Source organism: Marmota marmota, unplaced genomic scaffold (assembly GCF_001458135.2).
Source record: "Marmota marmota marmota unplaced genomic scaffold, marMar, whole genome shotgun sequence".
NCBI classification, from domain to species: Eukaryota; Metazoa; Chordata; class Mammalia; order Rodentia; family Sciuridae; genus Marmota; species Marmota marmota.
The window spans coordinates 58,877,054-58,901,599 of NW_025999977.1; the positions used below are offsets into that span (position 1 = coordinate 58,877,054).

A 24,546-nucleotide genomic window follows, 5' to 3' on the forward strand; every position below is an offset into this window, starting at 1 on the left:
GGGGGCAGGAGCAGGAGGACGGGGTGCAAGATGGGCCACATGGGAGGACCCCTGATGCTGTGAGGACAGTATGCAGGATGGGCTTAGAGGGGCCGATGCTGCAGGAGCTTGCTGTCCCTACGGGCACTGCAGGGGAGTGTGAGTGCTGGCAGCCACGAGGACCACGTTCCCCACACTGAGGAACTGAGCTGGAGTTCTATGTGATGGTGGAAACATATCGTTACTGATGCAACATGCAAAGCACTAGAGATTAATGACAGATATTCTTAACAACAATCCAACTTGCGATAAAGGATCTCTGAGAGAAATTTAAGAGGGCATCTAGTTTTCTAATTCTTTTGGAGGCATTTTGTGGAAAAGAGGCCGCAGAGCTAGCTTAGTGAAACAGGTGCAAAGACACAAGGGCCCAGTTTAGCCCAGGAGTGCAGGGGCGTGAGGGAGGATATGGACATATCTGGATGGCAAGTGGGTGGCACAGTTCTGGGAATGCAGAAGCAGCAGGTGGGCCCGTGGGTCCTGGTGGGATCATCACAGGTGCCAACACCTCTGCAACATTGCTGTCCTCCAGGTGAGCTGCTCAGACAATGACAGTTAACGCCAGCTCCCTCCCCTACACCTTATCCACATCACAGGAATGGAGGAGACAGGAAGGGGTGAAGCGGAAAAGGAAAGCAATATCAACAGTGACGTGTTCTCAACGTGTCCTTGTGACCTTGTATCTTTAAGCATGTACTGTTTCTATCTTTCCTCTTCTCTAAACTTTCTTGCATCCTCAAATGTTCTCACAACATGATTTTTCTTTCTTTTGTTTTTTGAGACAGGGTCTTGCTACATTGCACAGGCTGGTCTTGAAGTCATGGGCTCAACTAGTCCTCCTGCTTCAGCCTCCTACGCAGCTGGACTATAGGCATGCCCCACCATGGTGGGGGCTTACACTGTGACTTCTTTTTCCTTTCCTTTTTTTTTTTTCTTTTGTGGTCCTGGGGGTCAAACCCAGGGCCTTGTGTGTGCAAGGCAAGCACTCTACCAACTGAGCTGTGTCCCCAGCTCTACACTGATCTTTAATGGCTGCAGGAGAGTCAGCAGCACCAGTGCAGACATTGCTTGTGTACTGTCTGACACCCTATTTTGGATATCTGAATTTGTGCCAGCTTCTAAGAAACTGGAACTGATCACAATCAGGACACCATTCAAGAGCTGTGGGTGCACCTGGGCTGACCAGGGGACACTCTCCTAGCATTGTCCAAAAGCTCTAAACCAAGTTTTCTAGGACAGCACTGGGAGACTCCAAAAACATGACCTCATTCCTTTGCTACTGCAAGGCCAAGTTGTCATAGGACAGAAGAAATCCTGATGACATTTCCTTGAGCCCAAGGACTCGGCTTCCGATTGCCACACGTGAAGCAGTGTGAGAAGTGACAGGTCAGGGAAGTCCTTGCTGAAGGGATGGGGATGCAACGGTCAGAAAAGTGAAGCAACCAGGTTTGGGGAACAAAAGTTTAGGTATAAAAGTTAGAACAGAAACCACAAATATTAATCCAGGCACTTACTAAGTGCACAGCACAGACCGGAACACTTCCGTGTGATATCATCACTCAGCTCTTGCTGGTGTCCTGTACTCCCAGCTTAGGCAGGCCCTTCAGGCTGCCTCACCAGCTGCCTTGCCCACCTCTGGGTAAAGGCAGAGGGGATTTTCACTAACCTGAACGTTTAGCTTTGGACTACAGCCACAGGCCCAGGAAGCTCAATGACATCCACTATGCAATCGGCTTCACCTCTGAGTCTCACTGGTGACTCCAGAGCTTGAGATGATGGTGCAGCCTGTCCTGCCTCTAGCTGCGCCCACCCTTCTGCCACCTGTCACCTCTGCTCCCCAGGTGCTCCTCCAGCTAGTCAAGGACTCCTGGCACAGCTCATGCCTTCTAGGTGCCTTCCAGCCCACGGTGAAAATACCCGCTCTGCAGACCAGAGCACATGTTCTCAGTGGCCCCAAGGGACGGGGTTCAGCTCTTGGCGATAAAAGAATCTTGGATAACAATGTTCAGTAATCCCCAAAGTTGAGCGTTACCAGCAGAATCTACTCCTTAGTGCATAATCCATGTGGGTCTAAGGGTAGTGGTGGTAGAAAGGGGAAAAAAACTGAAAAATGCTCCTAAAGGGCCCCAGATGGAAACAGGGTGAGAGTCCTGCTCCAGGCATACGCCGTGCCTCAGCACGCTGCCTAAGCAGAAGGCGGGTGGCACTCCAAGTCTGCTCTGTGTGCGTAGGTGTGGTGCTGGGGATTGGACTCAGGGGTGTTCTGGCTCCAAGGACATACCAGCACTTTTATCTTTTTTATTTTATTTTGAGACAGGGTTTCACTAAGTTGCCCAGCCTCAAACTCTCGATTCTCCTGCTTTAGCCTCCTGAGCACCTGGGAATTCTAAAACCAGCACGCATGGCTCCAAGTTAACTTTTAATTAGAACTACGTCCTGTCCCTCCACCAGGTAAGCTCTTTGGGGCAGTGGCATTGTCCAGTGCACTGCTGTTTATTTTCTATGAGTATTTCATCACTGTAGCATGTAAGACATCCAATGAACTGTGGAGCAGATACAAAATTCACAGTTTAACAAAAGTCAGTAAGAAATAAAATAATAAAAGCAAATGCCTTTGGCAGCCTAAGAAATTAGAAAAACATTTACAATGAAGGAAGGTGATATTAAAGCAAGTACACTCATGTTATTGAAAACTAATATGTAATACAAGCCTCAAGACTGACCCTACTCTTTTAGTAATTTGTTTTCTAAAACTTATTCTAAAGAATCATATATGCAGAAAAGAGTTCTGTATGAGAGGGCTCAATCCCAGGGTATTTATAATAGCTTCAGATTTTGTAGCTACTAAAATATGATTTTTTTAAATATTTATGCCCATAAGGCATTTGCTTACTTTTTAAAAATATATACACCTTTATTTTTATGTGGTGCTGAGGATTGAACCCAGGACCTCACACATGCTAGGCGAGCGCTCTACCACTGAGCCACAACCCCAGCCCCTAAAATATATTTTAGTAAAGACTTTGTTTCCTTTTTGTTTTTATCAGTGCTTTATAGTTACACATAACAGCAGGGCTCATTCTGATGTAATCATACATGCATGAAATGTAATTTGCTCCATTTCAGGCCCCAGAACTTCCACTTTCCCTCTCAGTTTTTCTCCCCATTTCCCTTCCTCTACTCTGCTGATCTCCTAGTAGAATACTGGTATTCTTTTTTTAAAAAAAATTGGTGCTTTACCAAAAAAACAAATAACCCAATCAATAAATGGGCCAAGGACCTGAAGAGACACTTCTCAGAAGAGGATATACAATCTATCAGCAAACATAAGAAAAAAATGTTTATCATCGTTAACAATTAGAGAAATGCAAATCAAAACCACTCTAAGATTTCATCTCACTCCAGTCAGAATGGCAGCTATTATGAAGACAAACAACAATAAGTGTTGGTGAGGATTAGGGAAAAAGGCACACTCATACATTGCTGGTGGGACTGCAATTTGGTGCAGACAATATGGAAAGCAGAATGGAGATTCCTTGGAAAACTTGGGAATGGAACCACCATTTGACCCAGCTATCCCTCTCCTCTGTCTATACCCAAAGGACTTAAAAACAGCATACTACAGGGACCTGGCCACATCAGTGTTTATAGAAGCACAATTCACAATAGCTAAACTGTGGAATCACCCTAGATGCCCTTCAATAGAAGAATGGATACAAAAAAATGTGGCATATATACACAATGGAATATTAATCAGCAATAAAAGAGAATAAAATCATGGCATTTGCAGGTAAATGGATGGAGTTATAGAAGATAATGCTAAGTGAAGTCAGCCAATCCCAAAAAACCAAAGGTCGAATGTTTTCTCTGATATAAGGAGGTTGATTCATAGTGGGGTAGGGAGAGGGAGCATGGCAGGAATACAGGAACTCTAGATAGGGCAGAGGGGTGGGAGGGGGTGGGAGGGGACATGGGGTTATTAATGATGGTGGAATGTGATGATGATTATTATTATCCAAAGTACAGGTATGAAGACATGAATTGGTGTGAATATACTATGTATACAACCAGAGATATGAAAAATTGTGCTCTATACCTGTAATAAGAATTGTAATGCATTCCACTCTCATATATAAAGAACTAATTAAAAAATCTGTGCTTTATAAGTATACGCAACCAATGGTAGAATTCACTGAGGAATATTCATATATGTACTTAGTATACGATTTGATGAGTTTCATTCCGCAGTTCCTCCCTTTTCCTGTCCCTCCTACTTCTCACTCTCCTCCTTCTACTCCTTTAACCCTCCTCCTATTTTCATGGGGTCTTCCACTTTTTTCCCTTATTTGCTTCTACATATGTTGTTCTCTAGTTCCATTCATTTTATTCTTCTACATAATGGGGTAAAACTGCATTGTGAATGCATACCACGTTACCCATTCATCTGTCAACAGCACCTGGGCTGGGTCCACAACTTGGCTACTGTGAACTGTGCTCCTATAAACATCAATGTGCCTCTGTCACTAGTATTCTGATTTAAGTTAAATTGAGAATGAAGAATAGATGGTAGGAGACCATGAAGGAATACCCCAATTTGGGATAACACTAAGAGCCCAGATCTAAGAATCACTGGCCTAGATGAAGGCACTGAAAAACAAAGAATGTGCAACGTTTTCAATGAAGGAATACTATAAAATGTCCAAACCTTAGAAATGGGATGGAAATCCAAAACCAAGAGGAATTTAGAGCTGTGAATAGACAAAATCCCAAAATATCCTCAAGACATGTGCAGCTGGGTGTGGTGGCACATTCCTATAATCCCTACAACTTGAGAGGCTGAGGCAGGAGAATAGCAGGTTCAAGGTCAGTCTCAGCAACTTAGGTCCTAAGCAACTCAGCAGGACTCTGTCTCAAGGTAAAATAATAGTAAAAAAGGGGCTGGGAATGTAGCTCAGTGTTAAAGTGCCTTTGGGTTTAAGCCCCCAAAACAAAAGACACATTATAGTTGAAGTACCTAATGTACAGAACAAAGACAAAATTCTAAAAGTCACAAGAGAGAAAAGGTAGGTCACATTTAAAGGTCAATTAGAATTTCTACTTATTTCTCATGCCAGACCCTAAAAGCCAGAAAGCTTGGAATAAAATTAAGCCTTGAAAGACAACAGGTGCCAACTAAGATTGCTATATCCAGCAAAGCTATCCCTCAGAATTGAAGGCAAAATAAACCTTCCCATGATAAGAATCTAAAAGAATTCATAACCGCTAAGCCAGCACTACAAAACACATTCAATGAGATACTACACTCAGAAGAAATGAAAAATAAATAGCAGACCCAGAATATGGATGACTCTCACTAGAATACCCAATTAAACACTCTTTAATATGGGAAAAATTTAAAAATAATAAAAAGACACAAAACTAAGCATAATAACGAAACTGTGTAGTACCTATGCAAATATACATGTAACATTCATCTTTATACATATAGGCACTATGTAGAACATATATAAACATGTACATTCATATGCCCCCCACACACAACATATATATGTGAATATACATGAAAATGGTAAAGGCAGTGGTTCTGTGCATAATTTCTTTCTAATTTTTCTGAAGCAGACAAGAACTTTGGGCAATCAGGAAAAGAGTGTCTTGTGAAAGAAAGGACAGGCCATACACCCACCAGAGAAACTTCAACTATCTGGCTTTCTGGAAGTGGGCCATGTATGGGCATGCCCGTCCCGCTACTGTGGTGATGGCCTCAGGGGGACCACAAACCATCTCTTACCCAGGACAGCACTCGACACAGAGAAACAAAACACATGCTCCTTGAAATACAGACTTTCAAAACCAAGTATAGAAGGCACAAGTTACTAAACATGGCAGCTAAAGGAGAGTTTTTTTCTTTGCCCTAAACAACATAAGGATTTAGAGCCATAATTTGCCTTCTACCTCCATGGGTTTTCACCTGAGGATCCAATCCCCTGTAGGTCAAAAATACTTACAGGAAAAAAAAAAAAAAAAAAGGTCTGTGGTGAACATGTAAAGACTCTGCTTTCATATCATTATTCCTAAATAATAATGTGTAACAACGATTTACAAAGCATTTACGTTATAGCAGGCATTTTAAGTACCTAGAAAAATGTCTTAAAGTACACTGGAGGATGTGCTTAGGATACATTACACAAGGGACTTGAGTATCACAAGTTTGGCCCCCTTGGGGGTCCATAGATACTAAGGACCACTGTGGTGGGGTGGCTTTCCCTGACTTCTGTTTTAGATGCCTGTACAGCTCCCCATGAACTCAGCTTGACAGACCTCAAATTAGAATTTGTGTGGGTACAAAAATGTATGAGAAAAATCTGTTCATAGATATTTATATATTTTTGAAACAAACAAGAAATATTACACTGTGAATGTTCCTATCTCATTTTATATCCAGTATGTATAGGCACCCACCACCAGTAAAACATTTAAATGTGTAATAAAATTACTTGTAAGAACTTTGTAATTATAAAGTGCTCCATAAATGATTAAAAATAGTAAAACACATCATTTAAAAAGCCTTCAGCACTTGCTATGATTTCATATACAAGACGTGTTTTCTATATCTCAACTAGATCACAACTATTAAAAATGAAGCAAAAACCTACCATCTTAATTATTCATTGTTTTTAGTAAGTGCAAATCTTCTAAAAGGTGGCATCTAAACTAGAAAGCAGAAATGTTTATGCTCCTATTTGTCTCTTCCAATATAATTTTCCCACAGATGACTGACTTAGATTCACTTGGATAATTGCCGCTATTGACTAAGTGTGCATTATTAGGTTAAGCAATGTTTGGATTCGTATTGATGGGTCTATAAATGATAAGCAGTCATATCTAAACAAACTCCCACGAACCCGAGAACCGATTTTATAGACTAAGAAGGACCCAAGTCCTTGCAAAAATTAATAACACAAGATGGCCCATGACAGGAATCTGGTGGGCTTGGCTACTTTCCTCACACAGAGGGAAACTCACGCTGCACGTGGGCTAGCCTGTTGGAGGACACAGAGCTTTGGGCAAAGGGGCAAGGACTGGGCTCAGATTGGGAACTTGGGGTGGAGAGCTCACTCACTGCAGTTCAGCCCAGGTGACTAAGCTCAGCTCCTCCACTCACCACTCAGATCTGGATTACCATCTGGTCTGAGAGCCAGCCAGGCCAGTAGGGAAAGAGAGATGGGAGTAATTTTCCTTGTGTCACAATTGATTTTGTGTACTGGGGACTTAACCAGGGTGCTTTTACCACTGTGGTGCATCTCCAGCCCTTTTTATTTATTTTATTTTGAGATAGGGTTTTACTAAGTCGCTAAGATTGGTCTTGAATGTATGATCCTCTTGTCTTAGCCTCCTGAGGTGCTGTGATTACAGGTGTATGCCACTGTGCCCAGAGATCTTGTGTCACAATTTTAAAACAAACAAACAAAAAAACGGAATGAGAGGAAAAAAAATGTACAGATGTTAGAAAATCTTGCCATCTCCAACGTATACTTCCCCCCATTTTTTTTTTTTTAACCTGATGAGAGAATACAAAATGCTTACATGGCAACAGTTCAAGTTTACTTTGAATTTCAAAGACATTTCCAGTATAGGAATGTTCTTCCTCTCACCAACGGGGGTCAACCAAGACCATAACTGGGTCACCTTGCTGAGGGTGGCTCTGCCATCAGATCCTTCAGGGGCTGGGCAGGACATGAAGGCCACTTCAGGGCCACATGTTCCCAAAGAGCACTGAAAGAAGGGGCACTTTGTAAGGGTGTGGGTGGGGCCTCAAACTAGTGAGGACAGTGATGTCCCCAGGCCTGCACCTGACGGGACAGTCTGCAGGAGGACACTATACTGCTGCCAGGCCAGGGAGGGCGGGCTGCAGTGTACAGAGCAGGGTAAGAGAGGTGTGTGTGGAATAAATACATGGAAGAATATCTAGGTCAAGTACCAAAAAAATTTGGTCAGGTCAAATTTTGCTGCCCAAAGTGATTTTTGGTCTTCAGGACTTTCCTAGACTGTGGAGTGGTAGCGAAGGGATCATCCACCTGTGTGCAAACATAAAGAAAATCTAGTGCACTGCAGACAGCATTGTGCAATTGTTCAGCTTTTATTGCTGAACATTATTTTTGAAATTTATTCATATTGATGAAAGTGGTTCCAGCTCATTTGTTTCAAATGCTCCTAAGCATTTAATTGGCTGTATATAACAGTTTTCTTTTTCTTGTTGGCTATTGCAGTTTTTAATGAAATCTTTGGCTAATACAAATAACATGTAATATGTAATATATACAAATATTCTTGAACATGTCTGTTTACACCATGTACAACTGGAGTGGGACAGTTGGAGCAAAGGTCACACTAGGCACTCATTTGGGTAGCCACTGTCAACTTGATCTGCAAAGCGTATGGTCGTCACACTCCTGCCAGCAACGCACGCTGCCCTCCCTTGCCAACTGGTGCTGCCAACTTGCTGGGCGCGACATTCTTGTTGTGTTTACACTTCTTTAACAAGAAGAGAGGCTGAGCACTTCCCATGTTCACTGGCTGTCTGGCTTCTAGTAATTGCCTCTTCAGATCTCTTCTCTGTTTCTCTACGGGGCTCTTTCTTTTCCTTATTAATTGAAGGAAGTTTTCTGTATCCTGGATACAAATCTGTCAGTCACAAGAACTTCAAGCATCTTCTCCCATCCCTTGCTCCTTTTTAAACTGTTGTTCATGGTGTTTTCATTGTACACACGTTTTAGAATTATTCAAAGTAGCAAATTTATTAATCTTTTCCTTCAAGGTTTAAATTTTTGGACCTTGTTTAAGAAATGCTTTTCTATCCTGATACACTAAAATTCAATTTTATGAAATTAAAAAGTTTTGATCCTAGTGACTTAGGAGGCTGAGACAGGAGGATCACAAGTTCAAAGACAGCCTCAGCAACTTAGTGAGGACCTAAGCAACTTAGCGAGACCTATCTCAAAACAAAACAAAACAAAACAAAAAAATAAAAAATAAAAAAGGCTGGGGATGTGGCTCAGTGGTAATGCATCCTAGGTTCAATCCCCAGTGCCAAAAAACCAACAAACAAAAAAGCTTTGGTTTAGAGACTTATTTTTCCCCATATAATTACTCCATAAGTCAGGGCCACTGAATATGGATTAGTTCATTCTTTTCTTAATAACCAGTAATTCCTGTGTTGATCTGCACAAGCGTGTGTCGGTGGTGCTGCTGTGTTGATGCCTGTGTGCTGTTCTTTCTTGAGCTGATGACTGTGTGGGAAACTAAGGCTGTGACCACCCTGGCCTTCGTCCTGCTGCCAGCAGACAAGAGCGCCTCGCTTAATTTCCCTCCTCCCAACCGCAACAGGGTGGACATTTCCCTGGCTGTGCACATCAAGTACCCGTGTTGGGGGATTCATTTTACCCAACCCATGGCCTTGGTCTTCTGATTTTGGGACATGCATGAGAGGTGGCCTCTTTGTTAATGAGGAAAGGCGGAGAGGAAAGTATGCTGGCCTGTGCCCGGCTCTAGGCAAACTCTCCTGAAGTTTCAGGCAGGACTGTGCTGGAGAGGCTAGGAGACCCAAGGGCAGGCAGGAGTCCGGACAGAGTCCTTACAGGGTGTAAGGACATAGGAGGGACCTAACTGCACTACCCAGAGGGCCAGGGCAGGAGTGTGCTGCTGTGGCTTGAAATTCTAGTTACTTATTTGCTCCACGTGTCTTTGCTATTTTTACTGCACTGTTCTCCACCTTCCCCTCCTGGTCGTTCTCCTACATTTTTAATGTCAGACAGCAGAAATACTCGGTGAAAAAATTACCCTTTAGAATTTAAAGTGTTCCACATAAAACTTTAGGTTGCATGGAGAAAATATTATGAAAATCTTGTAATTACTGCATATGACAGCAGAACTCTGACGATGAAGTTGTCTTGATAGGAAAAAAGTGCCTAAATTTAAATAAATATTACTTTTCTAAAACTAGGAAATAAGATATAGACTGTATTTGAAAAACTGAACAATTATACTTTACAACTTCCAAAAAATAAGAAAACTAGTCCAATAAAAATCACTTAAGTAACATGGAAGGTACATGGCTTTTCTCCATTTCAAACTCAAAGGGAATCAACTGTACCTACGATTCCATTAAAGAAACTGAAGTGTCTTCCTCCTCAGGCTGTGACATTCACTCCCCGAGAATGACAGCCCTGGAACATATCGACATTACTGAGGAACACACATTTGGAAGCTCTTTCCTAGCCTTAGACAATGGGAATTATTTTAGGACATAATTAAAAGGGCAAAGTAATGATTTTGTAATGAATATAGTTTCCACTTAAATCAGTTCTCCAGTTAGGACCCTCAGTAAAAAATCTGTAACAGCTTTAAGTATTTTCAATGCATCGAAAAAATCTGAGCTATTATGTGTATTTACTAATACCAGGAATCATCAAAGAAGGCAGAAAGACAGTGAGTGTGCTGAGGACATCAGTTACGGTGGACGCTAGCTCTGTGGCAGTGTTGGAATACTACTATAAAGCGAGGCCATTCCTCAAACGCTTCTCACTCTTCGTTACTATTACTTATGATGGTGGACTACAGCAAGGTTTTACAGCCCATTTAATAAAGGGAAGAAGCACCACCTTTCACCCATGGAATGGTCTACTTGTGTGATCAGTTCACACGGGCCATGGAAATGGCACCGGGGACAGGGGCATATCTGGGCCGTGCAGGGTGCAGGGGGATGGGCAGTGGGAGGGCACTGGTGATGGGGGGATGTCTTTCTGTGCAGAGAGCAGAGGGACAGCCAGTGTGGACAGCACTAGTGACTGGTGACAAGGAGGAGGTCTGGGATGTTTCCTTGGGCTAACCACTTTTCTAGGTCTTAGTTTTCTAATCTGCAAAGTCAGAACCTTAGGCCTACATTAATTTTTTAAAAATTGTGAAAAGCAAAACTCATACACTACTCCCCTTCTCCTCCCCTACTGTCCTTTCTGTACTTACTGATGCAGTGCTATGTGCCTGTCAAGGGCCAACCATATTGGACCCTGGAGATCAACTGCTTAGCTGGGTGACAGATGCTTCCTGACTGTCCCAGTGCTAGGCAGATCCTTAGTTCTTACAACCTTGCTCTGCCTATGCTCTGGACACTGACACCAGTGACCTGCCATGTTCCACGTAATACAGGAGGACAGACCTGAGTAACTAAGAGCACTGCAAAGGTCCAGTGCATTCTCAAAAACATGCTCTTTTGGCAAGACCCAAAAAAGACCTCTGAGCAAAAGACCAGGGGTCAAAGGAAGAGAATGATTGAGACCCATCCAGACTGAGGCGCAAGAACATGAGAACTGAGCTTTGGAAGGAGGTTTTTAAAGTGCTTCCTCTCCTGGCTCTTGCAGGAGACAAGAGATGTGCCGACAAGAGTACATCAGGAAGTAAAGGCTGGAGCATTGTGTCCAGAGGACAAGGCCCCAGGGAGCCATGTCCTTGCTGACGTTGGCATGGGGGCAGCCTCTGCCCGCTACCTTGTGACCTTGGGTCCATCCTGGGCTGCACTGTCAGAGCTGGAGTTGCAGCCCATGTAGGGCAGCTCCAGGTGACCTGGTCATCGCAACAGGTAGCTGGATTCCTCCTGAACCAGGAAGGCTCCCTACAGGGGATGGAGGTCATAAAACTATACATGAAGATGTGTACAAAGGTGTCTGAATCCAAGAGAACCTGCCCATTAGGAAAAAGAGTCATGATACTTTGTTAAATGTTAATGTTAAAGATAAAAAGCTCCCTCCTCCCCATAGCTTTGGTCAGGACTCTGCCTCTCAAGCGTCACTGATTTCTGGCAGAATGGGGACAAGTCATGCACCTAACTTTCAAATCCTGATCTAAAGGTAGAGCTGATGAAATGAGAAAAGGAGAAGGCTGGGGCTGGAGCTCAGTTGTAGAGAACTTGACTAGCAGTGGTTGAAGCACGGGTTTGATCCTCAGCACCACATAAAAATAAATAAAAATAAAGGTATTGTGTCCATCTACAATAAAAATATTTTAAAAAAGAAAGATAAAGGACAGGGATTATTTTATTCCAAGATTTTTCAAAAGGTCTCTGTGCAACTAAGTGATTTATGTATCCCTGGTGAACACAAAGCTGGCCACCTCTATGTTGAGACTGAATCTTGAGCTTCTCCCAAATAAACAGAAGACCTCTTTCTCCTTTTCATTTATAAGTTCACAGGCTTCACTTCTGATTTAAATGGGTTGCAAAGTTAAATCTTCAATAAATCTCAAACCCTCTCACCTATTATATCCTTAGTAACTGAAACTTGCTTAAAATAGGTGAAGTTTGAAGCCAAGTACTGAAGAAAAGTTACAATTAAGAAAGACAAGACAGAGAACTCTTAAAAAAAGTGAAGTGAAGCAGGACATCCCACTCTCCCGTTCAAAGGTTGAAATAATGCTCATCTTTCAGGTTGTCCCCCAAATAAAGAGTAGATATTCCAGATAGCGCACCACTGAACACAGGCAGGGTGAGGACAGGATTGCAAAGCTGGGCTTTTGGGCAGCTGAATGGACTTCTTGTTCCCAAGTAAAGCAGGTAATTTTTCAAATTCCCTCAATATAGCCCTTCAGGGACTGTGCTCAGACTCAGAAGCAAGGTGTCCACCACAGGTGACCAGCTGGACAACCTGCAGAGCAACCCTAGAATGCATGAGCATGGCCCTGGGCAGAGGAAACAGGGTTTGAGAGTGTTCATTTACTGCAAGGCTCCCTTGGGAATCCCTAATGAATCGTGCACTGCACACACACAATTTTCTTATCCTGGATAATCTCGGAAAGCACACCAACACAATTAAAGTTCTTTTTGCTGGAAAGAAACCAACATATGGGCAGTGGTTACCAGTATTAAGGAATTTCAAAAATTGACTTAAGGAGTTCATGACAAAATTGAAAAATGTTTAGGAATCCACCCATTAGACAATAACCTACCATCCCAAATGGAGAAAATGATGTATACTTAAAAGAGCACAAAATCATTTATCTGTTATATAACTAATACAGATAAACGTATTAGTTACATTTGATGAGACATTTGATCTAAGAATGTGCTGCTTCAAGTCATTTGATCATTTAAAATAATGGCTTTTAAAGCAACTGGATGTAAAACAACCAGAATATTAATACTATGCTTTTTGCTTCACAGGATCTGTACCTATCCAACAGAATTTTATTGATGTGCAGGTGCTTCTGGTAACATAATCCAAGTAATCAGCTTCTGGGGAAAACAGCAGGACGGCAGGTGGGACAGCACAGAGCATGCTAACCTCAGGCGCACTGCTACTCACAATGAGCTGCTTCAGGCCCAGGAAGGACTGCTCCACCGAGCTGGCGTTCAAGACCTGCCTCTTGGCCGCAGCTTTCTCACCCAGGAAGCGAAGCATCAGGTCTTTAACTGCATCTCCCTGCAAAGGGTGTGAAGAAACTAATTAAAAGCCGCTTTTACTCCATGGGCTCACAGAGGAAGCAACAGTGGTTCTAATAAAGGAAAACTTCAGTTAACAAGAAGCTAAATTACTGCAATTATATATTTAAATAAAATGTACATTTTTAGAGTTGCTCTTTACCTTGAGGAGGAAATGGTAAATCACCACTATGTGTACCAGGCTTGAGCAAGAGGTGACGCCATGCCAGAAGGGCTTCCTGTGATGGGCTCACTGGAGTGTGAGATGACACTACTGGGGACTGAGTACCATGTCACGGCCTAAAAAGAGCTATGCCCAATCCTACCTGTTCTCCACCTGGCCTGCGAATCCAGAAGGCCTCCTGGTCAGAGTGAAGAATTATCACTGGTGCTGAGGAGGTCCACCTTCTCTTCCATGCTAGCCAAGCCAAGGGCGAGTGAAGACCTCATCATGGCCTTCCCCACCAGGCCTGGGCTCGCAGGGTGGGAGCACACTTTCGGATGCTCCTTTGCCTCTGCCCTCGGGCATTTTCAGAATGTTTCCTAAGTGGACTCCTTTGATTATGCATATCTGGACAAGGCTAGAGAACACTGCAGTAAAACCCCAGGGACTTTCTAAAGGGAAATCATGGAAGGGCGAGGAGAGGAGGTGGGGAAGCACCAGGACTAAGTATGGCCGGAAGTCTCAGCTGGCAAGAAGCCCAGGACTGACCAGAGCAAAGGGACCAGGCAACTCGGGTTCCTAAACCACGTGATCCTCTGCAGCTATGGGAGAAAGGCAGAGCTTGTCTGAGCTGCAAGCTACCAAGTCAAATGACATACGGGGACAAGTAGCCACATCAGGCTTGTGCCTAAAGAACGGTGGCAACACACACACCTTTCTCAGTACTGTTTGGGCAGCTATACTGGCCAAGGGAGAGCTGAGGCCCGCCTGCCTGACATGATGCTTCTAGGAGTCAGCATTAATAACCTCGCTAGAGCGCTGAGCCACTGCTGCAGGCATCACGAGAGGTCGCAGGCAGCCAAGACAAAGAGCAGTGGTGGACAGAACTCTGGATTGACCTTCTCCCTTCTGGAGGCGCTACTGCCTTAGGAGAGCTACCAGTGGCAGGAGAAGCAGCTCTGACTTTCCAACATGCCCGAGGCAGGCCCAGCCCAACACTGTGCTCGGGCATTTGGCAGGCTGTGGGCGCTGACCCAGAGCACAAAGGCCTTGAGGTCTCCCAGGTGAACTGAACAAAGACATTACAACGAGGATACCCTCAGAGGGCAGGGGACGGGCAAAGCCCAAATCTCTCCACTCAGCCCAAAGCCAGCTTCCAGCCACAGGAAAGCTAATGCAACACCACAACAAACAACAGGGAGCTCGTGTGAAGCAGGTGGAGAGAAAGTCCACCAGGACATGCTCTGGTGTGCACCTCACCACCCAACCACCTGTTTCTGTGGTGTTGCTGACAGAAGGCCCCTACACTCGGAGTGTGCTGCTCCAGGTTCTGTTTCATCCTTGGCCACAAAATCAAGACAGGATCACTTGCATTGCAGGTGGGGTAGCAGGTCCACAACCATCTCAAGCTGGGAGGACCAGTAACATCTGCTCAAGGGAACCCAGGGTCATTCTCCATGGTCAGACCATGAGTGAGATCCTGGTATTCATATGGGGTCTCCTCCACGTCCCCATCCTCGTCTGGGACAAAGTAGACCTCATAACATTTTGCTGATTATAAGAAATCCCTCAAGTTCTAGCTGAATCCAGCCCTAGTGCAGCATCATAGCTCTCCAGATCCACAGGGAAGCTTCCTCTCCTCTTTCTGGTGGGTATGAGGGAGGTGGGAACACAGTTCCTTAAACTTGTGTGCCATGGTCACCTCAGTTTAGGAATACACACACACATGGAGAGAGTAAATGATTTTAGCTCTGTATAGTGAGTTCACATTATAGTCTTCCGTGGATTAGTCTGAAAATTTACCTACAATTTGTATCACAATTTATTAGAAAATGGGCTTGGAACTTCCTTACAAAATGGAATTGCCTGCTGGTGCAGTCATAAAGGTTACTTACCAGCAACGGCTCAAAGCTTCTGAACTACGAAATCAGAGGGCTTTCACGCTAGAAAATTGGTCATGCACCAATTTCTGATCTCACTTCACTTCAGGGACAGAACATCTCAGTTTTGCTGGGGCACACTGTAGCCTGACTAATAACTCTATTTGTGACCTTTCTGGCAGCTGGTATGGCCAAGTGTCTAAGCTCTGAGCAAAGGGACAGAGGGACATAGGTGGATACACGCTGTCCTTCAGGCAATGCAACTCAAAAGGAACACTGTTGTGTCCCCCTCCTGATGATGAGGAGATGTGACAGGTGGAGGAGCTTCCTGGCCTCTGTTGAGGCGTTGGAGCCCCCCACAGCCCCACACCACTGAGCCTCCCCCAGGGACATGACGCCTGTTCTGCTCCAGCCACAGGAACGTGGGCTTTCTTTGTTAGTATAGCTTGGTCTGAAGCTCTACTAATAGACGCATCAAAGCCTTTCAGGTAAGAAAATGAAGCTATAGATGTTCAGCGAATTCACTAGGTTACATAGATGACTGGCAAAGCAAGCAATTGAGATCAATTCTTCCAATTCAAGCTTCTTTCTATGTTCATAGATTGCTCGGTAGAATGTCTATGTATTAGGCAATTTCTAGAACACTGGGGAAACTCCTATGGTTCCTAAATACTCATTCTGAAGCCTAAAATTAAGACATTTGATTCCTAGTTCTGTTTTTAAAGTGGCTAAAAAGAAATTTTATTTTTTAATTAGAAATGTTTAATTGACATGTAAGGTATACAATGTGATGCTCTGATATACGCATGTGTGTACTGACCACCACAGTCAATGCCACCATCGCCACCTGCAGTCATGGCTCATGTGTGTGCTGGGGATATCAGGATACTTAAATCTGCTCTCAAAGAGCTCAAACAAACAATACTATCAACTAGTCACCATGCACATGCATTTGATGTCCTCCTGCTCACCCACTGACCAGCAGCTCATTTCTCCCTCCCTTCCAGCCTTGGAACCCACAACCGCACTCCCAGCTACAAGTTCAGTTCTTCTATATTCCACATATAAGAAGGACTGCAAGCTCAGTTCTTCTAGATTCACACACAAGAAGGACTACATGTTCAGTTCTTCCAGATTCACACACAAGAAGGACTGCAAGTTCAGTTCTTCCAGATTCACACACAAGAAGGACTGCAAGTTCAGTCCTTCCAGATTCACACACAAGAAGGACTGCAAGTTCAGTTCTTCCAGATTCACACACAAGAAGGACTGCAAGTTCAGTCCTTCCAGATTCACACACAAGAAGGACTGCAAGTTCAGTTCTTCTATATTCACACACAAGAAGGACTACAAGTTCAGTTTTTCTAGATTCACACACAAGAAGGACTGCAAGCTCAGTTCTTCCAGATTCACACACAATAACGACTATGGGTAATTGTCTCTCTCTCTGGGCTGCTTCATTTAGCTTCTTGTCTTCCAAGGCCATATAGGTTGTCACACATGATAGGATTTCCTTCTTTTTAAAGACTGGATAACAGTCCATCGTGTGTACACACCACACCTGCTTTATCCACTCCTCCAGAGATGGATACCAGGCTTGACCCTCTGTCTTGGCTATCAGGAATAAGGCTGCACTGGACATGAGGATGCAGGCAGTTATCGACATACAGATTTCAATTCCTTTGGAAACAGCCAAAAGGCATGACTGGTGGGTCCTGCCTTTTTGATTTTCTGAAGACCCTTGTACACTGCTTTCCATAAGGATATACTACTCTGCATTCCTGTCAACACTCCTATTTCTTGTCTTTTTGGTAACAGTCATTCTTACAGGCATGAGGTGACACCCTTTGTGGTTTTGATTTGCCCTTCTCTGATGATTAGTGGTGGTTTCTAGTTCTTTAGCCCAAACAAAGTCTTTCTGAGAGAAACAGAATTAGAGATTTATATGGTAGACAGGAATGCTACGTTATATAAGACAGGGCCCAGAACCAAGGAAAAGCGACTCTGAGTTCGGGTACTGGCCGTGTTATGCACCAGCTGCATTAGGCAATTGCACCTGTGGAAATCAGCTGGGTCCTCTGCTGAGTTACAGTAAGGAAAGTGTCTACTATTAGACTTCTCCCCTGGTCTGGGCTGGCAGGGCTGGGCTCATGCCCTCTTCCTTAGTGATCCCAGCAGAGTGGACGCCTGGGACGCAGCACCCCACTAAGAATGCACCAATTGTGTCACCTTTCTCAAGCAACAGATACTGTCCACACCTCGGAAGCTTTGAGCTCACGGATGGACTGAAGACGACACAGTGTCAGTGACATTCTGGCTTTCTGGAGGCCTCAGGGTTTCCGACATAAGGACTCTGGTGGTCTAAACAAGGAGTTTTGACATAGACCTTGTGGGCTCCTTGAAAGAATCCTGTCAAATCCAAGCTTTGGGAAGGCTGAGGGGAAGGAGAATAAAGCGGAACAGGATGAGAAAGCAGTGGGGGGCATCCAGGTTTGAAGCTGCCTGCCAGGTTTCTTGACCTGTAAGAGGCAAAGCCCTTACAGGAGGTCTGCGATGTGGCCCAGGAGCAAAACCTTCACTCCCCAACTTCCGCTTTTATTTTTATCTCCTCTCTGTCTCTTTTCTGAACAAGGTTCATACAACAATTCTCTGACTTTCATTCCTTTCTGGGTCCTAAAATTTCTTACTTACTCTTTAAGAAGATCAAATGCCATCTGTAACTACAATTAGTTGAAAATGCACATGCTCTTTGTGTGATGCTACTATACTTGGAGAAAGTTTTACAAATTTACTTCTACTGCCTCTAATTTAACTTAGACTGCTATAAAAGTCACCTAATAAAGATGCAATTTTTAAAAAACAATTTCCCATAAGAAGGGGTCTTTTAATTAGATATTAATAGAGGAGAAATTTGAGGGGAAACTCAAATATAAGTGTTATAGGAAGCTAATTTAGCACACAGATCACTTTAACAGTGTCGGGAGAAATTCATCATCAGAAAAATCCAACAAAGGGTTGGTTGGCGTCTTAAAAACTTGGGTGTTCAGAACACCAACAGCAAAACTCTTCTTTGTTATGCCGACCCAGTTCTCAACAGACACGCACTGTATTTCCATTCAAAGTAAATCTCAATAGTCTTTTCTTTCTATTGCAAGAGTGAGAAGTTTTTCGAAGGATAAGATGCAACTGAAGAGACACTGAACGAGGAAACATCTAGCACGTCTGTTATATGTCCAAGTTAAAGGTATTTCAAGAATATTCTGAGTTCAAACTCTATACTTACCACGAGATTTCCAAAATAACCACTGTGAACTGCAGGAGGTGTGGAAGACACATCTTTAGTACTTAATGAAGGCTTGGCTCTGGCCATGTTTATGCAGCGGTGCTCTGTGAGGCCAGAGCCTCTACTGGTTCTGTACTGGGGCATGAGTAACTGAAGGCCCATGCTAAGGAGGACCCATCACAGAGGTCTCTAATGTGTAGATGGCACCTCCATGTTGAATCTAATTTCAGTTCAACTGAAAGAGCTATTTCTCAACTCAAGAATAACCTACATTTTGGGAAGATGATATTTTTGTTGTTTGATACTTAACTCCCACTGAAGGATTCTGAGCATCCTTGGGCCCATCCCCTATATGTCACATGCTCATCCCAGCCCTCTGTCAACCATAGTGAGCCACCTCTGCACATTTCCAAAGGAATGCTGTTGGGAACCCCCCACTAGGTTGAGTCTTTTCTGGGGCAACCTTCAGATTCCTACTGAGGCTCAAGTACAGGGAAGCAAAGCACCAACAACAGAGTTTGAAAAGGGGGAGCTAAAGGTCCAGCCACTGCTGGCACAGGAAGCCACAAGCAGACCTATGAAGACAGGAAAAAGCACACACTAAAGCCATCCTGGGGTACAGGCCAGGAGGAGCAAGGCTTCAGTGAACAAGGATATCAGATCCCACACATCCAAATATCCCCGAAATCAGAGACCGTGATTCATCAGAAAACTCCTGCAAGTCTCCGAGAGCTCGGACTTGGACTTTTGAGTGATGAGGCAAGACACTGGGACTACAAAGCATGGAATTTCTGCATTTTGCATTGTGAGATGAACGTGGTCCTCGAGGCTCGGATGCAGTTCTAAGGTTTGGATGTAGTTTGAATGTGTTCTCACGGGTTCACGTGCTGGAGGCTTGGTCTCCACTGAGGTGATGTTAAGAGGTGGTGAGGCCTCTGAGAGAGGGCCTCTGGGAGGAATCAGATCCTTCATGACACTGCCCTCATTAGTTCTCATGGGACCCTGCTTAGTTTTTGTCAGAGGGCTATTATAAAGAGCAAGACTGTTCCCTCCTTGTTCTCTGGCTTGTCATGTAATCTCTGTGTCTTGCACAGACTCCTTCCATGATGTGATACTGCCAAGGAAAGCTTTTACTAAAACCAGTGCCATGCTGTTTGGACTTTTAGCCTCTAAATTAAACAAAATAAACCTTTTTTTTTCTTACAAAGGACCCAGAGTCAGGTATTTTGCTATAAGAGTAGAAAACAAACTAATACAATTTTACTAAAATTCCTTCTTCCTCAATCATGTTATATGTAATACAAATAAAATTTCCATGTTTTAAAAGAAGAAATGGATTTATCATTTACTGGAATTCAAATGTCAGGAACTAACTGATCACACATATAATAAAGCTACTTCAGAGAACCATTATATAATGATCTACCTGCTAGTATTTATTTCTATGACAAGTAGTATCTTAAATACATTATAGTATTGAGGAACTCAACAGAGTTCCTAATTACCTATAGAGAAAAATAACATAGGCTCTCATAATCAGAATCTTAAGAATTGTTCAAGAATATGTATTTTTCCACCTTTGAAAGATGTTATGCATATTTCAAAGAAACAGATTCAAAGAGAAGAGATATGAAAACAGAAATATTCCTCATCTTACCTGAATGTTGTCAAACTTCAGGCCTGGCATGGTGAGGTTCTCCTTGTCTATAAACACAGTGCTGTACTGCTGGGTTGCTACCGAGATCAGGACATCTTTGGTCCCTTGGCTGGGAATCCATGCATCATTCCTTCGGTCCATCTCGCTCATGCTCAGGGCTGTGGCAAAAGGGTCATCACTCCCTGCGAATACCGCCTGCATCTGTGAAAAAGGGTTTGGAGACTCAGGAATTTCCAGAGAAGCTGTAGAAACACCTGATTCGGATCTTTCCATCCCTGCAGAGTAAGATGGGTCAGCAGAATCCGGGGACTCTTCTCCCACAGGGGTAGCAAGTGAGGAGCCTGCGTTGGGATTACTGACAGAAATGAAAGTAGAAGTGGTGAAGGAATCAAAGAAGTCAGAGGCCAAAGAATTAGTGTTGATTGTATCTCCAAAAAATTTACTCAGGCTTGGACTGGGCTGGACCACCTGAGGAGGGGTCTTGGCTGAGGTCTCACTCGCACTGCTGAAACTTGGAGACTTCACCATCTGAGACTCGAAGCCATCATGCAGAAACAAGTGTGGCTGGGAAGGAGCTGAATTTGATTGGCTAAAAATGGTGCACATGGGCACAGGCTCTTCCTTAGAAGAGGACTGACTAGAAGACATGTCTGACACCTGCTCTTCTGTGTGAGTATTTTCATCCCTGGGCACCAAGTCCTCTGCACCAGTGTTCCCAAGAGTGGACACGCCTTTCACCTCTTCCTGTGTAGAGTCTTCTTTCAAAGATGCTCTGCTATCAGGGGTCATATCTGAAACATCTCTAGGTGTGTCATCTCCATAAATTTCACTGTCATTACTTAGAATGTCCATTTCTTCTTTTTCTGTGATATTGTCCAGTCTGTGATCAGTGTTGTCTTCTATGGGCTCCACAATATCCTGCAAACAGCCAAGGTCACCCACATCATCTTCGCTGTTATTGGGAGAGTCAGAAATAAGGACACTCTCCATCATGTGCTCATTAAGCTTATCTGCAAAGTTGTTAGAATCTTCTGACACAGTTACATTCTCTTCAGACCCAAACTCATCTCCACCAAGATCAATGGTTTCCTCATGATACAGAAGCTGCCCCTGCTCTTCCTGAGCTGCCTGCTTGGAGATGCTCTTGGCTCCCACCTCTGGAGAAGACTCTTTGGTCATGCTGTGGTCACCATCTTTAGCACTCTCCATTTTGCCTGGGAGAAAGACATCATAAATTAACCTTATCACCTGTCTATTCAGGTATTTTAAAGCTACTTTTGTCTTGTTTTTTTTTTTAATTGGAGGAATACTTATTAGTAAAATATTTAAATGGTTCAAAATCAGAAACATCTCTTTCTCCAGACTTTTTATTTAATATTTATTTTTTAGTTGTAGTTGGACACAATATCTTTATTTTATTTTTATGTGGTGCTGAGGATCGAACCCAGGGCCTCGCACGTGCTAGGTGAGCATTCTGGCACTGAGCCAAAATCCCAGTCCCTCTTTCTCCAGTCTTTTACTTATTAATTAATTGTGGCAAAATACATATAAGATATACAATTTTAACTAGTTTTTAAGTGTACAGTTAAGTACAGATACATTGTAGTGTACCCAATCTCCAGAATTCTTTCCTCTTGCAAAACCAAAAATCTAGTTAAATGATCCCCTTTATGCTCATCCCCAGGCAACCACTAGGTACCTCATATTAATGGAATTGTAAAATAATTGTTTTTGTAACTGGAGTATCTTACTTCCCATAATGTCCTCAAGTTTTATTTATGCTGTAAGTAGCACGTGTCAAAATCTCCTTTAAATAGGTGAATAATATTCCATTGCACGCCTATAGCACCATTTATCTATTTGTCTCTGTTAATGGACACTGGAGGTTTCCACCTTTCAGCTGTAGTGAATACTGCTGCTATGAACATGGTATTCCAGTCTCTTCTCCAGGTCCTGCTCTCCATTCCTTTCGGTATTCCCCCTAGAACTGAACTGCATCATATGGTAATTGGATTTTTACTTGAGGAACTGCAAAACTTTTCTATAGGTATGCACAAGTGATCTGATTTCTCCACATCCTTGCCAATATATTCTTTAATAATAGCCATTCGAATATGTGTGAGGTTTTAGTTTTTAAATACTACTTATTCCTTACTACCAAGGCACTCCAATCTAATAATCTCTTCCCCGCTCTATATTTATAATATTGTCTATAATATAATATTATCTCCCTAATTGTCTCTATATGCTGTCTCCCTAATTCTGGGAAAGTGAGACACTGAGAACAGCAAGGGCAAAAGGGAAAGGTCGTGCTCACGGAGCACCGACGGCTGACGGCAGAAACTGGCAACACTGATTGGCACTTGCTGTTGCCTGGCCACCCGCCCATCCGATCCTCAGATACAGCTGCTGGGCTCCCCCTCACTCCGAATCCGTAGGTGAGGAGACTGGGCTGCGGGACCACGAAGCCTGCTTCCCTGCAGAAACCGTCACGGGTCGCGGGAGAGCCAGGGCAGGGCGGCGGGGGACGCCAGGGTCTGCGTGCAGGCCCGCCCCTCCTGACCGCAGGGACGCTGGTCCTCACCTGCCACCCGCCCGGGGCCGGGAAAGGGCTTGTCTGTGGAGACCAAAGTCGGGGAGGCGGCGATAGGAACCGTGACAGCTTCCGGGGGCCCGCGACTTCTGCGCCCGCGCGTCCACTTCCGCTCATGCTCAGTTCAGGAACCCGGGGTCCCGGACCCCAAGCTCCCGAACTTCCGGTTCCTCGGAGGTGGGCGGGGCACGGGCCCGCGTTGGCAGCTGGAGGTGCGAACTTGCCGGCCGCCATAGGCCCCGGAATGTGGACGGAAATCCCGACAGTGGGTTCGAGTTCCGACACCAGGGCAACCCGAAAGCTTATGGCAGAGCAGGAGGCGAAAGGGAGACACTTTCTAAAAGTACTGATTTCTAGGAGTTTGTGGCTGGCTGGTGCTCTCCGTTTCCCATAACGCACCCGAAGAACTGTGCAGTAACACTGACCAGAACGATGGCAGCGATAACGGCGGGGGTGGATTCTAAGTACGAAGCTAAACTCGGCCAAGGTGGGATACAGTCCTTGTGGCTGGTCCCCTGCTGGCGTGATTTCTCACTGAACCCAAGCATGGTGCTGGCGTAAATAAGCAAAACCAGACCCAGCTGTTTTGTCACTAAGTCTAATGAGGAGTGGAAGGAAAATCTAAAAATCGTAGAGGTGTGTGGTCCTGGAACCCCCGGGGCCGGGTTAGCGAAGGGGCTTCTATTTAACACGATCTATAGATGCCACGCAATGCCACTGCCCTTTCCCTAGGGTACTGCCCAGCGCAAGGCGGGCGCTCTGGGCGCGCTGCACCTTAAAGGCAGCCTCTCCACAGCGAGCTTTATGTCTCACGACCTCGGGAGCCTCCGCGGCCTTGCCAGCCGACTCCTAATCCCCGGCAAGGTCGGCCCAGTTCTGCCGGCGCGAGTGCGGCTTCCAAGCACACTATCCCAGGCTGGGCGCCCGCGGGAGAGGACTCTGGCTCTCCACTGGCGACCTGTGCGATCGCGATGGGGTGACTCAAGTTCGCAGTGTCTAACTGTAAAATGGGAGTGTCTGAGCTGCGCATCGGGCTGCCGCGAAGATCCTACGCTCGAGTGGAAGGCGCTGGCCCAACACTCGGGACTGCCGTTTGGCAGTAAAGTACTGATGCCCCAGCTCCGGCCACTCTATCTAAGGTTAGGTGCAGGGAGGGCTCCATCCAGAGAACAGACTTGAGATGAGCCAGACGCCCAGTCGCCCGACACACGGGACCAGCCCCGCCTTCCGGTCCAGGGACTCTGTAGCTGAGCCGCGGGAGCCCGTGTGGGCATGCGCACGAGCCACGCGCCGCGGCCATTGGCTGCCGGCTGGGAGCGTATTGATGACGCGTCCGCATAAACAGGAAGTGAGCCCTACGGTAGTCGGCCTGGGCCAGGAAAGGTGCAGGACCCGAGTCGTTTGTCTCGGGCAGGGAATGAATGGGCGTTGCGAGCCCCGGGTGAGGTGGTACGCGCTGCCTCTAGTGA

The 24,546-nt window shown here is 44.7% G+C and overlaps 1 protein-coding gene across 2 annotated transcripts in view; it reads right to left on the reverse strand.

Annotated features, from left to right (window-relative positions):
• Trappc12 (trafficking protein particle complex subunit 12) overlaps nt 1-23,225 on the reverse strand; it is a 59,436-nt gene extending 36,211 nt beyond the window's left edge. Inside the window, exons 1-3 of one of the 2 annotated variants that reach the window (XM_015480017.2) lie at nt 23,069-23,225; nt 20,485-21,698; nt 13,386-13,502 (exon numbers count right to left, since the gene is read on the reverse strand). In XM_015480017.2, coding sequence (XP_015335503.1) covers nt 13,386-13,502; nt 20,485-21,693 — 1,326 coding nt within the window. In that variant the 5' untranslated portion in view covers nt 21,694-21,698; nt 23,069-23,225. Of the gene's footprint in view, nt 1-13,385; nt 13,503-20,484; nt 21,699-22,801; nt 23,033-23,068 lie in introns of those variants that run through there. The other variant, XM_015480018.2, reaches the window with a different exon arrangement.
• Nucleotides 23,226-24,546: the final 1,321 nt, after the last annotated feature.